Genomic DNA, 15,989 nt, shown 5'->3' with positions numbered 1-15,989 from the left:
AGACTGTCAGTTCCTGACTTACACAACTGAGGAATTCCAGTTTATTACAATGCTGCCAAGTTTTGTGCGAACGTTTAATCATTCAGAAATCGACATACACCATTACATGAAAACTGAGAATGCATAAGGAGGCTACAAAAGGATATGAATAGATTTGGCGAGTGGCAAATGGAATATCATGTGGGAAAATATGAGTTTGTCTCGTACACATTTCCTGCTTTGATAAATTGGCTCTGAACATTTCCCCAGTTTTGTGGTTTTGAACAACCCCCATACTTCACTGAAGTTGAATACTGCTCAGTACATTTGCGTGTAATTTTAGTTTTTGCGATTTGTTTTAAATCTGTACATTTTTTGCAGCGGTGCAGCTGAAGGAATTACAATGAATCTCTTTGTGTGCTGAGAATGGTTATTTGGTGGGTGGAGTCCCTCTCTGGGAATGTGAACTGCGCCGAGCCGGTAACTGACATGCGGAAGGGGTGGGTTCCTGAACTGGGAGACTGTGGTCACTGACTGGAGGAGCGGAGTGAAACAGGGACGTGCGAGTGATAGGATGGCGCTTCGAGATGAGCTCTTGAAAGTTATCTGGCATGCGTTCACAGCCTTGGATGTCGACAAATGTGGAAAAGTGTCCAAGTCACAACTTAAGGTAAGTTTGAGGCTTTCAATTGAATTAAGTGTGTCGGGCAGGACTGAGCTGTAATGGACTGGGGTGGGCAGGGGGTGAGCTGTAATGGACTGGGGTGGGCAGGGGGTGAGCTGTAATGGACTGGGGTGGGCAGGGGGTGAGCTGTAATGGACTGGGGTGGGCAGGGGGTGAGCTGTAATGGACTGGGGTGGGCAGGGGGTGAGCTGTAATGGACTGGGGTGGGCGGGGGGTGAGCTGTAATGGACTGGGGTGGGCGGGGGGTGAGCTGTAATGGACTGGGGTGGGCGGGGGGAGCTGTAATGGACTGGGGTGGGCAGGGGGTGAGCTGTAATGGACTGGGGTGGGCAGGGGGTGAGTTGCAATGGACTGGGGTGGGCAGGGGGTGAGCTGTAATGGACTGGGGTGGGCAGGGGGTGAGCTGTAATGGACTGGGGTGGGCAGGGGGTGAGCTGAGATGGGTAGGGGTGAGCTGAGCGGGTTGTAGTGGCCTGCACTGTATGGTGGTGGGCTGTGCTTGGTTGAGAAGGCTGTACTGGACTATTTTGTGTTGAGTGTTATACCAATTGCTTTACTCCCTGGGCAAAGAGCTAGTGGCTTCTGTACACTCATTGCTTAAATGTTGTCTGTAAGCACCATTTCCATTTCCACCAAGGCTGTGGAACCTGGTATCTAATATCAGAAATAGGATTTGAAATTTCAGATTTTTAAACAATTGCATGAAAGTTTGAGAAATTGTGTTTGGTGAAAGCTAGAACATAATTTGCCTTTTAAAGGGATTGGGTATTAAATGGGAGAAATTTAACACTATGAATTTATTTTCAAAGTTCATTCACCCGTGTGATTCATTTTGTAAAATATAGCTGATTAACGGATTTATTAAAATTTTTTTATAAGAGGGTTTATAAAATCTATTTAGGGCTGAGAATAACAGGGTCATTTTCCTGGTCTGCCTTCTAATTTAAGCTGTTACGTCCTCTTGGGTGGTGCCCTGTTTTAAGAATTATTAATAAATGGTGAAATGCCAAATATTTACTGCATTGTGTATGTATGTTCATTGTCTCATGCATTTAACTGCTGTCAGGGCATAGAGAATCTTGGATTGTTGTGAAACAGCCTCCAAGTGGACTGTTTCCTGTGTATCTGCACCCAGAGACATACATAATCAGGAGTAAAGCAAATTCATGGCTTAAAATGTTGAGGAAGGGTGGACCCAAATGCATACCTAATGATACTGTAGCTAAATATTCTCACGAATGCATCTCAACTCATTATGTCTCTGCCCTCACGCTAAGGGGTCAAACATGCAAATTTCATGCAATTTTGCTGGTTATATATTTACCCTGACTTGAAGCTTGCACTGTTGTTTCTGCTTTTTTTGGGTGTGATCTGTGAAAGTCACATTAACAAATTAAATGTTTCATGATTGCAGCTTCTTAAACATGCTATGCTAGATGGCTTGACACTTTTAATTTTCACGCTTAAAGAAGGAATACCCTGAAAGTTTGGTACTTTTCTTGGACTCTGATTGTTTATGCCCATTTTTACATTCCAATGTAAATTAATAGAAAATAGGGTTGTGTATTGATTTCAGCAAAAATGGCCATATAAATGGTGCAATTTCCATTGTAACTTTCCAATATTCACCTGAAGGAAATTCCACTATTAAAGGGACTCTTACAACTAAAAGCTTTCATTCGTTCCATAGGCTCAGAACTGTACACAGTATTCCAGCTGAGGTCTAACTAATGTCTCGTATAAGTTCAACATAACCTCCTTGCTCTTGTACTCCATGTTCCTATTAATAAAGCCCAGAATACTATATGCTTTATTACCTACTTTCCACCTGTCCTGCCTATGCAATCAATGCACATATACACCCAGATCTCTCTGCTCCTACACCCCCTTTAAGAATTTTACTGCTCATTTTACATTGTCTCTCCATGTTCTTATTTCAAAAATGCTTCACTTCACACTTCTTTGCACCGAGCCTCATCTGCCACATATCCGCCCACTCCCCCAACTTGTCTATGTACCTTTGAAATGCTTCACTGGTCTCTTCATGGGTTACAATACTTCCAAGTTTTGTATCATTCGCAAACTTTGAAATTGCACATCAGGATCTGGATAACAGGAAAAATAAGGGTTCCAATACCAACCCCTGGGGAACTCTACTACAAACCTTCCTCCAGCCTGGGAAACATCCATTGATCAATACCCTCTACTTCCTATTATTCAGTCAATTTTGTATCTATGTTCCTACTGTCCCATTAGGTGTAATTTTTCTCTCGTCTGTTGTGTGGCACTTCATTGAATGCCTTTTGAAAGTACATGTAAACAACATCAACAGCATTACCCTCATCGACCCTTTTTGCCACCTCACCAAAAAATTCCAACAAGTTAGTTAAAAATGATTTCCCCTTTAGAAATCAGTGCTGTAATTTCCTCATCAGCTTACGTTTTTCCACGTGACTATTAATTCTATCCTGAATAATTGTTTCTATAAACTTTCCCACTACTGATGTTAAACTGACCGACCTGTAATTGCTGGGGTTATCCTTACAACCTTTTTTGAACAAGTGCATAACATTCGGAGCGGTCACAGTGGTTAGCACTGCTACCTTCCAGCGCCAGGACCCGGGTTTGATTCCCAGCTTGGTTCACTGCCTGTGCAGAATCTGCATGCTGTCCCCATGTCTGCCTGGGTTTCCTCCAGGTGCTCCAGGTTCTTCCCACAGTCTGAAAAATATGTTGGTTAGGTGCTTTGGCCATGTTAAATTCTCCCGAGGTGTACCCGAACAAGCGCCAGAGTGTGGCGACTAGGGGATTTTCACAATAACTTCATTGCAGCATTAATGTAAGCCTACTTGTGACATTAATAAACGTAAACATTTGCAATGTACTGATGCTTTAGTGTTGTCTTTCAAGATGGGGAAGGGAAGAAAAATCAGCCAGTGCTTTTTTGTAGCTGCTGTTAAGTGATCTGTGCTGCAAAGGGCATGTATATGTTGAAAGTTGGGCTTAACTGTGATACATCATGTGGCCAAATAGTCCACCCAGACTGACATGGTGGCACAGTGTTTAGCATTGCTACCCAACAGCGCCAGAGACCCGGGCTTGATTCAGACTTAGGTGACTGTCTGGGATGGGATTTTACGGCCTTGCTCAAGCGAGACTGGTAATTCCTGCCCGAGGTCAATGGATATTTCCATTGTCCACCCCTCGCCTGCTCTGATTCCGCGGTGGGCGGGGCAGTAGAACTCTGACATCTGTGTGGAGTTGGCATGTTCTCCCTGTGTTTCCTCCCACAATCCAAAGATTTGTAGGTTAGCTGGATTGACCATGGTAAATGCATGGGGTTACGGGGATAGGGCAGAAGGGAGGGCCTGGGTGGGATGCTCTTTTGGAGAGTTGGTACAGACTCAATGGGCCAAATGGCCTCTTTCTACAGTGAAGGAATTCTATGGTTCTATGTCAGTAGTCTGTCTTACACCTGAAGTATAACCACTCTGGTGGGGGGGGGGACTGGAGGTTTGGTATGAATCATTTATTTTTAAGTCCCACTAAAAGTAAAGAAATTATGGTATTATTATTCCCACAAAACTCCCCTCCAAACTCCATGGCCTGGGCCTCGGCACCTCCCTCTGCGACTGGATCCTGAACTTCCTAACTCAGACCACAATCAGTAAGGATAGGCAACAACACCACCCTCACGATAATCCTCAACACCGGTGCCCCATAAGGCTGTGTTCTCAGCCCCTTACTATACTCCTTGTACACCTATGACTGTGCGGCCAAATTCTCTTCCAATTCGATTTTCAAGTTTGCTGACGACACCACCGTAGTGGGTTGGATCTCAAACAATGATGAGACAGAGTACAGGAATGAGTTAGAGAATCTGGTGAACTGGTGCGGCAACAATAATCAACTTCTTCCCTGTTGCTGTCAGATTTTTGAATGGACTTGCCTTGCATTAAGTTGATCTTTCTCTACACCCTAGCTATGACTGTAACACTACATTCTGCACTCTCTCGTTTCCTTCTCTATGAACAGTATGTTTTGTCTGTAGAGTGTGCAAGAAACAATACTTTTCACTATGTTAATACATGTGACAATAAATCAAATCAGTAATGAGAGGAAGAAAGAATATCCTGTTCTTAAATTTGACTTTACTAACAAATCGCAGTAAAGCATAACCAGTGCAAGGAAGGCAGTCAGACAGAATGAGACAATACTGCATATTGTCAGGTACAGATTTTATTTGCTTCTCCTAGCCATGCTTTTTTTACTGATGTAACATTCCATCGTTACTCGGTGACCAGTCTGCCTTCTCATACCTCATCTTTGTGGCTGTGCTACATTCATAAGTGCTGGAAAACAAGTTCCTCCTGTAGGAATATTCACAGTCAAGCAGAAAAACATATACGGGACTGCATTCAGATGGTGAGAGCATTTGTACTGCAGCAGCTAATTCATTACAGATAAGGAAACAACCTCAACCATGACTTGTATAATCACTGGATAAACTTTGAGTTATAGAGGATGACTAGTTGTTGAGCCTTTTTTTTTATCCTGTCTGTAGCCTTGGGACAAATTGGCATTCCATTGATAAAAATAACATTGAGAACCTGTTGAACTTTGTGAGTAATATACATTGATTTTGCTGGTTAAAATTTGAGGCTTGAGGATTTTTTGGGTTAATCAAGTTGAGGTTTATATTGTATTTTTTAACTGCTGATCACTGAGTAGTGAGGCTTGCAGATTTTATTTTCTCTTCCTATCCATACTCATTGTACTGATATACCGTTCAGTAGATGATCGAAACTGTCTTCCATGGGAGTCATCTGAGAGTCAAATATGTCACCAAGTTTATGAACACTCAGATTCAACTTAGACAGTTGCTAGGGAGAGGAATGGAATCGGTGGCTGGGGAATGGGATTAGTAGCAGAAACCAAAATCTGGTTTTGCCAATTTATAGGTGTGATTTATCTGGAGGAAATTTCTGTTCAGTCAGCAGTCTGATAATTTAGAGACTGTGGAAGGAGAGCTGGTGGTGTGGTATCACTGGATGTCATCAGTATACATGTGAAAACTGACACTGTGATGCAACTAACTGTTTGGCAGACACCAGAGGTAAACCAAGTGGGAGCAGGAAGAGAAACCATTGTGGGTAATTCTCTGGTAACATCTAGATAGATAAGAAAGAAACTCAATGAGTGGAGTCCCAAGCAGTTGAACAAAGGTGAATTGGTATTGGAGGAGATATGTGTGGTCAGGCGGAGAGGCATTGGAGGAGATTGGTGTGGAGAAGTATTGGAGGAGGGTAGTGTGATTAGGCAGAGAAGCATTGGCTAAGGTGGTGTGGTCAGAAATAGTGTTACATCAATAACATTCAGCCGGCATTTAATAATGCGGTTTGCTGCAAAGAAATTGGTCCTACCAATGGAGGTTTTGGAGACGGTGCAGAAGAGGTTTACCAGGATGCTGCCTGTATTAGAGAATATGAGCTATAAGGAGAGGCTGGACAAACTAGGGTTGTTTTCTCTGGAATGGCAGAGGCTGAGGGCAGATTGATAGAAGTCTGATAAAAATTATGAAAGGCATAGATTGGGTTGACAGTCAGAATCTTTTTCCCAGGGTTGAAATGTCTAATACTATGGGGCATGCACTTAAGGTGAGGGGGGGGGGGGGGGGGGGGGGGAGTTCAAAGTTGATGTGAGGGGCAAGTCTTTTACACAGAGAGTGGTAGGTGCCTGGAACACGCTGTCAGGGGTTGTGGTGCAGGCGGATATGATAGGCGCGTTTAAGGGGCTTTTAGATAAGCACATGAATATGCAAGGAATGGAAGGATATAGATCAAGGGCAGGCAGAAAGGATTAGTTTAGTTTGCCATCATGTTCGGCACAACATCATGGGCCAAAGGGCCTCTTTCTGTGCTGTACTGTTCTAAGTTCTGTTATGGTTTGAAAGTTGGTAGAGGGTTGAGGGGAAAGGGAAGAGTTAAAGCAAATAGATATTCCTTATTTAGAGAAGGATTGAGAATGATATGCACTAGGGATCAGTGCTGGCTTCTTAGTTATAAGTAGATGACATGGCTTTGGACAAAGCAGGTTATCAGATTGTTTTGATGACACAAACAAGGGAGACACTTCAGTGGACATAGACAAACAGAATGGGCTGATTGATGCAGATACAACCTAAAGTGGAAAAGTGTAAGTTATATTTTGGGAGAAAAAAGAAACAAATATTGGAGCATATATTAAGTAGAAAGGTGCTATACATCTACAAATTCAAGCATTGCGTCTGAAAGTTTCAAAGCAATTAAAAGCTGAATCACACGTTATAAATTGGGGGATGGAGCACAAAATAATTATATGAGGTAATTCTTTAGGACATTTTGTGAATTTGAACAGCCAATTGCATAAATGACCATGAAATCAAAGCACATTGTCAGTGTTGATTCTCTAACTTGATGTCAGGGTAAGAGACTATGGTTAGTGGAGAGAGATTTTATATTCTGGAACTATTTTCACTAGAGCTGAAACAGTTTAGGGGAGATTTGAAATAAAAACAGGAAATGCTGGATGAACTCAGTAGGTCTGGCAGCATCTGTGAAAAGAGAAGTGGGCGGGGGAGCAAAATAGAAGATCAGTCCAAGGTGAGAGCTAGGAGAGATTGCACAGACGTTTAGAGAATAAAACAAAAAGTGTTAACGGCAGTGTTGAGGATTAAAAAAGGTGCTGATTGTGGCATAAAGGTAATACAGCAGAATGTGTTAACAGGAGAACAGTGGTCGGTGAAAGCAAACTTTGAGGAGGGAGATTTGAATTTTTTTATATTTATGATGCCATTTGATGGGATGAATAAAATAAAGCTATTTTCCATGTTTGGGGTGTCATTATTGTTGGTTGATCAATTTAAAGTGGTCATGTGAGGAGAGAATTTAGGATAAAAGCAAAATGTTGCAGATGTTGGAAACTGAAACAGAAAATGCTGGAAAATCTCAGCAGGTCTGACAGCATCTGTGAGGAGAGAATAGAGAGAAGTTAGGAATTCTTTCTTTACGCAGTAAGTTGTTGGACTGGTGAATGCTTTACCAAAGGGAGGAGCTAAGGGAGAGGCATATGTCTTTTACTTGAAGCAGAAGTGGGAGGTCAAATGGCCTCTTCCTGTGCCATAAATTTTCGATGATTTTAAGAAAATAAAGGGTGATCAGGAAGAGAATAAGATTGTGGGTTTTGTTCTAGAAAATACCTGACCAACATTAATGGGTAAAATAGTCTTCCACTGTGTTGTAAACTTCTGCTCTGTGGTATAATGTAATTGTGTCAGAGAAGGCATTGATTGTGAAATCCACTGGAATCAGGAATTGATGTGTAAAATCTGCTTCTGAATTGAAATGGGGTGAATTTTCCCATCCCACCTGCCACGTGAATTGGCATCATGCAAAGGTCTGTTGACCTTGATCGGGATTTTCCAGTTTTAGGGTGAATGTGGACAGAAATTCCCACCTCCTATGTCTGTATTGTGTTCTCATGTGTAAATCATATGTAAATAGTCTTTGTATTAATCGTTGGAATTTGAGTTATTTTAGGTGAAACTCCATACAATTTGTATGTTGTAAAAATTCAGTGCGTTTTGCCACCCAGAATTTTGGTTGAGACTGGCTACATTATTGATATCATTCCTGTTATGAATGTTGCGAGTCAGTAGAAGGAATAATTAATACAGAATGGCTGTGGCGCAAATTATAGCTAGCGCAAATTTTGATTTAAAAAAAATGTTCAGACTGTTAATTTTGGGCATGTTTATCAATCTGTCTCTCAATTTAAATCATGTGCAACTTGCATTTGGCATTATAAGATGAGTGTTTTAACTCCTCATGCATGAGGGGTAATGTGGTAAGGTATTGTTTAAAACATTGTTTCCGAAAACTGTCAAGCCTGTCATGTGATTTAACAACAATTGGGAAATGATATTTCAACCGTCTTGGAACTCTGAAGTAATTAGTTACAGGGTGGGGTATGCATTTAGTGTAATTAACTGAGTGCCAGGTCTGTCCGTCTGTATGAAATTTTACTCTATGGCAGCATGCATCAGTTTTAAATTTTTTTAAAAAATGTTTTATGATGCAATACAATAATAGTCTAAACCAAAATTCTGGTTGGCACAAACCACTGGAACTTATGACATAAATTGTACCGACTTTAACTTGGTTTCAATTTTATCTTAAATAAAATTAAATGGAAATGTTAATGCATCTTACTGCCATTTTCTTTTTGAAAAACACAAAAAGCAGGAAGCTTTTTATATTCTTTCAGTTGCACTCTTTTACTATTTAAATCATGATTGTTGACAACCACTGCCAGGTTGTACAGCCGTGATCAAAGATAAATCTTGAATTCAGTGCTAAAACCAAATGGAAGGAGTCATAGTCACTAGAGGTCCATTGAATTATTTAGAATTTAATATCACTGAAACAGAATTAACAGGTCTGTTGTTTATGCTTTGCACAAGCATCAACCCACTTTACCTCATCTCACTATCAACAAATTTTTATTCCTTTCTTCCTCATAAACCTATCTAGCCTTCCCTTAAATACATCTGGAACTTTGTTTCAACCAATTTGTGACATCATTGGTCACACTCTCTTCTACACAGGTCACACTGGAAGGTAAAGATTATAAAATGCTGTAACAAAAACAGAAAATGCTGGAAAATCTCATCAGGCCTGACAGCATCTGTGAAAAGAGAGCCAACGTTTTGATTTAGGAAGACCCTTCGTTAGAGCAGTAGAAAATGATGTGTTAATTGGCTATGTTTAGCTTCTTTGTGTTTTCAACATTGATCTTTACTTGCTAGTGCACCATTAATATTATCAGCACTTGTTTTTTTTAAACCTTAAAGTAGAAATCGAGGATGTTAAAAGTAACATGCTCAGTGGTTTTTAAACGGAACTGGTGAGTCTTCCTCTTTAAATAGTACGAATAAATTACAGAAAAAATATAACATGTATTTGCAGTGTTCAGATAAACACTCACTTTGCAAGATCCTTCACACTGGCCTTGGAAGACTGGATTTTAAAACGATCAAAGCGCAAAAACCTAAACAGGCATCTTTTGTCTACCCCACGCAGTAAAGGTCTCTTATACTAACTAGAATCTAAGAAAATGAGAATTCAGACACTATTGGGAGGATCGTCTGTGTCAGTTGTTGAAATTATGACTGCATTTGGTTGAAATGTATTTGAATACTTTTGTAGCTATGTTATTAAAAACACTGTGAAACTATGTTGCCCAGATCAGGGTAGCTGCCATTTATAAATACAAGGCCACAAGTATATTTATAATAACTTAGTTAATTTTTTCTGTTTTCTTTCATTTACTTTGCCTCTCCCTTTGGAAGAGGGGAGATGAATATGCTGGCTCCTTCTGGTACCTTGTTTGAATGGCTATTTTGATTCAAGTATGAACTGCCAATCTGCTCAATCATACCTTCACCTCCACTTTACCCTTGATTGTTTCCCTTAATACTTCACCCATCCTCATTTCTTTAAGCCTATGGAATGAAGACTTGAATGTTTATGGTACACAACAGCTTTAGCCATTCATTCCCAAATCTGGCTGGACTATGTTAAGATGTGGAGATGCCGGCGTTGGACTGGGGTAAACACAGTAAGAAGTCTAACAACACCAGGTTAAAGTCCTGTTTAACCTGATAAACCTGTTGGACTTTAACCTGGTGGTGTTAGACTTCTTACTGGACTATGTTAAGCCATGCATAGGTTCTGCTCTCCACTGCAAAATTGCTCACTACTCCAGGCTCATCCTGGAATGTAAACATAAACCCAGTCACATCACCTCCTCCACAATTATCCTCAACCCCACGAGGCTGTGTCCTCAGCCCCTTACTATACTCCTTATACACTTATGACCGTATGGCCAAATTCCCCTCCAACGCGATTTTCAAGTTTGCTGATGACACCACTGTAGTGGGCCAGATCTCAAACAATGATGAGACGGAGTATAGGAAAGAGAGAATCTGGTGAACTGGTGCAACAACAATAATCAATGTCAGTAAAATGAAGGAGGTAGTCAACGACTTCAGGAAGCATAGTGGAGGACATGTCCCTGTCAATGTCAACAGGGAAATGGCCGAGAGCTTTAAGTTTCTAATTGTCCAGATCACAACAACCTGCTCTGGTGCCTCCATGCCGACGCTATAGTTAAGAAAGCCCACTTTCTCAAGAGGCTAAGGAAATTTGACATGTCCACTTCAACTCTCGTCAACTTTTACAGATGCACCATAGAAAACATCCTTTCTGGTTGTATCGCAGCTTGATATGGCTCCTGCTCTAACCAAGACTGCAAGAAACTGCAAAGGGTCGTGAATGAAGCCCAGTCCATCACGTAAACCAGCCTCCCATCCATTGACTCTGACTACACTTTCCGCTGCCTCAGAAAAGCAGCCACTGAGACTGCTCCTGCTGATTCCAGTTGCTTCTCTTTCCACCTCCACAATGTTACCTCTGGAGTCGCCAGAGAATCTCCCCTTGGCTCCCTATTATTTCTCATTTACAAGCTGCCTCTAAGTTATGATACAGAAAGGGGAGAGGCAAACTGAACTTTTTTATCCTCTCCCCATCTATCTGTAAGCATAGTGTTTTTGATTTTTTGTTAAAAGTAGGCTGAAGCGTGTTTTCCCAAACCTTAAGTTTGTATGGTCTAATTTTATAGATAACACACAGCAAACTCTCTTTATGATTAACTCAGAAGGTTAGTTTATTTCACATTTAAACTGGTGGAGGGGGGAGGGATTGTTTACAACCTTGCACGCACATAAGCACACACAGGTACATAGATGTGTGCACACATGTGCATACCACATACACACATCACACACATGCTAGAACAAAGGAGTTTTTACAATGATAGATAACAACAGTAAAAGTACCACATACATGACTACCTGTGATTTCTAAAGTCTGGAAGAAGTCATGGTGTTTCCCTTGCTGGGAGTTCAGTTCAGATGAGTTCCTGGATGGAGACAGCAACACATTCCTTGAAATGAATCACAATGCAGCATGATGGGATATCTCGGCAGGCGATGATCAAAGACTTTTATAAAGCAAAAGGGGTTTGAGAAGTTGAGATACAATGATAGTCAGCTCGAAGTCCTGCTATTGGTGTGTTTGATTAGTTGATAATTCAGCAGACTGAGAGTTTCTCAAAGGAATATAGGGATTTCAAAATGCTCACTCAAGTCATGTGATCTTCCTTCTGAAAAATTGTGTCAAAAGGGATGTTTATTTAGTGTCTGGAACTGCCTATAGTTTCAGGACTGATAATGTCCCAACCCCATTAGCTTTTGAAAGATTTACCATCCATGTTGAGGATCTTGTGTTGGGAAGTCTGGGCAGACCTTCTGACTCCACTAGAGGTGTAAGCTTTAAAAGATGTGAGTGATGTCCAATCTCCCGTCAATTGTCCCCTTTTGAAATGGACTTGGACAGTCCCAGGTGTGAAATGGGTTTGTTGGAATAACAAGTTTCTATCTGCAAGTCCCCTGGTTTAGTGATTAATTATTTCATGTCTTATTGACATAATGATTACAACATCCAAAGATATGACATTAGGTTCCACATGTACATTGATGCCCAACTCTACCTCAGCCCCAACTCGCTTGGCCTTTCCCACCTGTGTTGTCAGATTGGCTTGCCCACTAGTCAGCCCTAAATGAGTGAAAATATCCTCTAATTAAACGTTTAAACAATTAAATTATTCTCTTACCATCATTAAATTCTGTCTTTTATCACATTCGCAAACTGATTCAAACTGTTTGCAATCCCAGAAGTGAGATTCCGAGCCCATGTCTTCATCTTGTATCTCTAATATTGCCTGTCGCCATCTCTGCGGGAGCCCTCATCCATGCTTATGTTACCTTCTGATCACTGTCCAAGTTAGCCTCACATTTTCCATGTTCCATAAACTCAACCTCATCCAAACTCTAGTGCCAGTATCTTAACTCGCACTGACAGTTCAGTCAGCTATCATCCCTCTGCTTGCTGCCTTATGTTGGCTTCCAGAAAACAAGTGCCTTGATTTTTAAAATTACTTATCATAGAAACCCAACAGTGTAGAAAGAGGCCATTTGGCCCATCAAGTCTGCACCGACCACAATCCCACCCAGGCCCTACCTCCATATCCCTACATATTTACCGCTAATCCCCATAACCTACGCATCTCAGGACACTAAGGGGCAATTTTTAGCACGGCCAATCAAACTAACCCGTACATCTTTGGACTGTGGGAAGAAACCGGAGCACCCGGAGGAAACCCACACAGAAAGGAGGAGAATGTGCAAACTCCACACAGACAGTGACCCAAGCCGGGAATTGAACCAGGTCCCTGGAGCTGTGAAGCAGCAGTGCTAAACACTGTGCTACCATGCCACCCATTGAGAAGATCATAATCATGTGAACATAATCATTATGTTCACATTCAAACCTCAAGCTCTTGAAACTCTGTGTTTTTCCAATTCTGCTCCTTGTGGAACCCCCACTTCCTTCGCCCCATCATTGGTGGCCATGCCTTCAGTTACCTAACTCTTTCAATTCCCTCTCTAAACCTCTTTGCCTATCGCTTCTCCTTTAAGATACAGGAGTGTGATGGAATACTCCCCACTTGCCTGGATGGGTGCAGCTCCAACAACACTCAAGAAGAGTGACACCATCCAGGACAAGGCAGTCCGCTTGATTGGCACCACATCTACAAACATCCACTGCCTTCACCACTGACACTCAGTAGCAGCAGTGTGCACTATTACATGATGCACTGCAGCAATTCACCAAAGATCCTTAGACAGCACCTTCCAAACCCATGAACACTTCCATCTGGAAGGACAAGGGCAGCAGATACATGGGAACACCACCACCTGAAAGTTCCCCTCCAAGGCACTCGTTGTCTGGATTTGGAAATATATCACCGTTCCTTCACAGTTGCTGGGTCAAAATCCTGGAATTCCCTTCCTAAAGGCATTGTTGGTCAACCCACAGCACACGGAGGGTGTGGGTCAACCCACACCACCACCTTCTCCAGGGCAACTAGGGATGGGCAATAAATGTTGGCCAGCCAGTGACGCCCATGTCCCACGGATGAATAAAAAATAAATAAATCTTTCTTCTTTAACCAAGATTTCAATCACCAGTCCTCACATCTCCTCTCAATATCAATATTCAACTGATTAGGCACTTGTAAAGTGCTTTGGGATGTGTTATGCCGAAGGTGCTATGCAAAATGCAAGTTATTGTTGAAGTTTTGACAGTGAATGCCTGATAATTCAACTGTATGGGAGGTGTGGGAAGGCAGTGGTTGACTATTACAGTTTAGCCTAATTCTATGTGTAATAAATGCGTAACCACATACAGACATGTTTCAGCAGAGTTCACCAAATAATGATCAAGTGTGAGATTTCTGTTGATTAGTCTAGTGATTCTTGCAGATCGTTGCTTGAATTTTAAAGTAGTAGTTAATGAACCTTGGAAATAAGCATTAGAAATAGAATAGAAATAGAAACCCTACAGTGCAGAAACAGGCCATTCGGCCCACCAAGTGTGCACCGACCACAATCCCACCCAGGCCCTACCCCCACATCCCCACACATATTACCCGCTAATCCCTCTAACCTACGCATCTCAGGACACTAAGGGGCAATTTTAGCATGGCCAATCAACCTAACCCGCACATCTTTGGACTGTGGGAGGAAACTGGAGCACCCGGAGGAAACCCACGCAGACACGAGGAGAATGTGCAAACTCCACACAGACAGTGACCCAAGCCGGGAATCGAACCCAGGTCCCTGGAGCTGTGAAGCAGCAGTGCTAACCACTGTGCTACCGTGCCGCCCCAATCTTGGCTTTCGATTAACTATGCCATTTATGGTTTTTCAAAGCAATGATTGCTTTAGAATTAATGGCCAGATTTTGAAGTTGGTGATGAAGGAACACTTCTTGCCATTCACTATGCTGACAGTTGCCCAGAGTCTGTGCGGTCTTTTAAGCATTGAAATGCTGTCTTCAGGCATCTGGTCTAGCGCAGCACCCACTATAGGGATCTGTGTAAGTAGGGCAAACAGTGCCAAGGCTCTTTGATCATTAAGATTTGAAGATTTTTCACTGAGTCTAAACCAGGGAATATAAATTCAATTTAAACCACATACAACAGTGTTTACCAAATATTTTTTGGGTACCCTTATTTAAATGTTTGCATATCCCTGCAGGCAATTTCTTTTTCAACTATCCCTCTAATGGCTGCAGGTTTTGGAAATATTACAACCAAAAAGCTGTAATAGGGATGCACAGTTTGCCATGTTATATAATCATTGGATGCAAACATTGCACATAATTTTTTTCTCTGTTGTACTCCTATAGCTATATTTGAAAATAATTTAAATTCTCCAGCTCCTCCATGTTCGCTCAGTTGTTCAATGACTTACGGGTGAAGCAGCACTTGGACAGACTTTTGGCCAACAGTTGCTGGTCTCACGCTGCTCGTGCGCTGGTGCTCAGGCTCATGCACAGTCACTCATCTTCCCAATACTCCTCCAACAGGTTGTTTCTTCCCTGCAGTTGCTGCTCATAGGTGCACCAGTGAGATGCAGTTGTGTGTATTAGCAAGTGCGGGAGAGAAACAACCTGAGGAGCAGTGAGCAAGTGAGTGGTGGCACATGAACCCGAGTACCAGAGACACTTGCGTTCAGCAAGCCTCCTGAGGTTGTAAAGAAAATTCTCATCTCTGAAAATCTGCCATTATATAATTTGAGAAAAGTACTCCCTAGAGTCCAGGATATATGTATCCCACCTTGGGAACTACTGACATACAGAAAGCAGAACAAAGATTGGAAATGAAACATAATTAAGAGAGGTAAAAGAGACAGATGGAAAAAGGAAAGTCACTTTTATTCCTTAAAAAATCAATGCTGAAGGAATGAGACTCCATACCTGTAAAATTAATTTTTTAGTACCAGAGGGAATTTTTATTGCTTCGTGGTTAAATTCACTTCTACCTGAATACACCATCCTTAACTTTTTCTGACATGTTTCATGGATGGTTAGTGGGTGATCACCACATTTAACTATCATACTTGGATTTCAACAACAAGACTATCAGGAAATAGCGCATTGTGTGGAAGAGCAAGTTAATTCAGATAACATCATCTGCATTTAACTATACATATGAGTACTTCTGGTAGCAACTGTTGATGAACACTAAAATCATGGTGAGCGCTCTTTGCTTTACTATTGTTTTCAACATGAAATCTGGGCCAATAATAATAAAAGTCAGT

At 41.6% G+C, this 15,989-nt stretch overlaps 1 protein-coding gene across 1 annotated transcript in view; it reads left to right on the top strand.

Moving 5' to 3' along the window:
- The first annotated feature begins 478 nt into the window (after positions 1–478).
- The window catches only part of swap70b (switching B cell complex subunit SWAP70b), a 141,840-nt gene continuing 126,329 nt past the window's right edge, over positions 479–15,989 (top strand). Inside the window, exon 1 of the mRNA XM_078220708.1 lies at positions 479–649. Within this exon, the coding sequence (XP_078076834.1) occupies positions 554–649 (96 nt within the window). The 5' untranslated portion in view covers positions 479–553. The remainder of the gene's footprint in view (positions 650–15,989) is intronic.

Source organism: Mustelus asterias, chromosome 9 (genome assembly GCF_964213995.1).
Source record: "Mustelus asterias chromosome 9, sMusAst1.hap1.1, whole genome shotgun sequence".
In the NCBI taxonomy this organism is placed as follows: Eukaryota; Metazoa; Chordata; class Chondrichthyes; order Carcharhiniformes; family Triakidae; genus Mustelus; species Mustelus asterias.
Note: the sequence above shows the minus strand (reverse complement) of the source record. Positions and strands in the feature narration are given on the sequence as shown.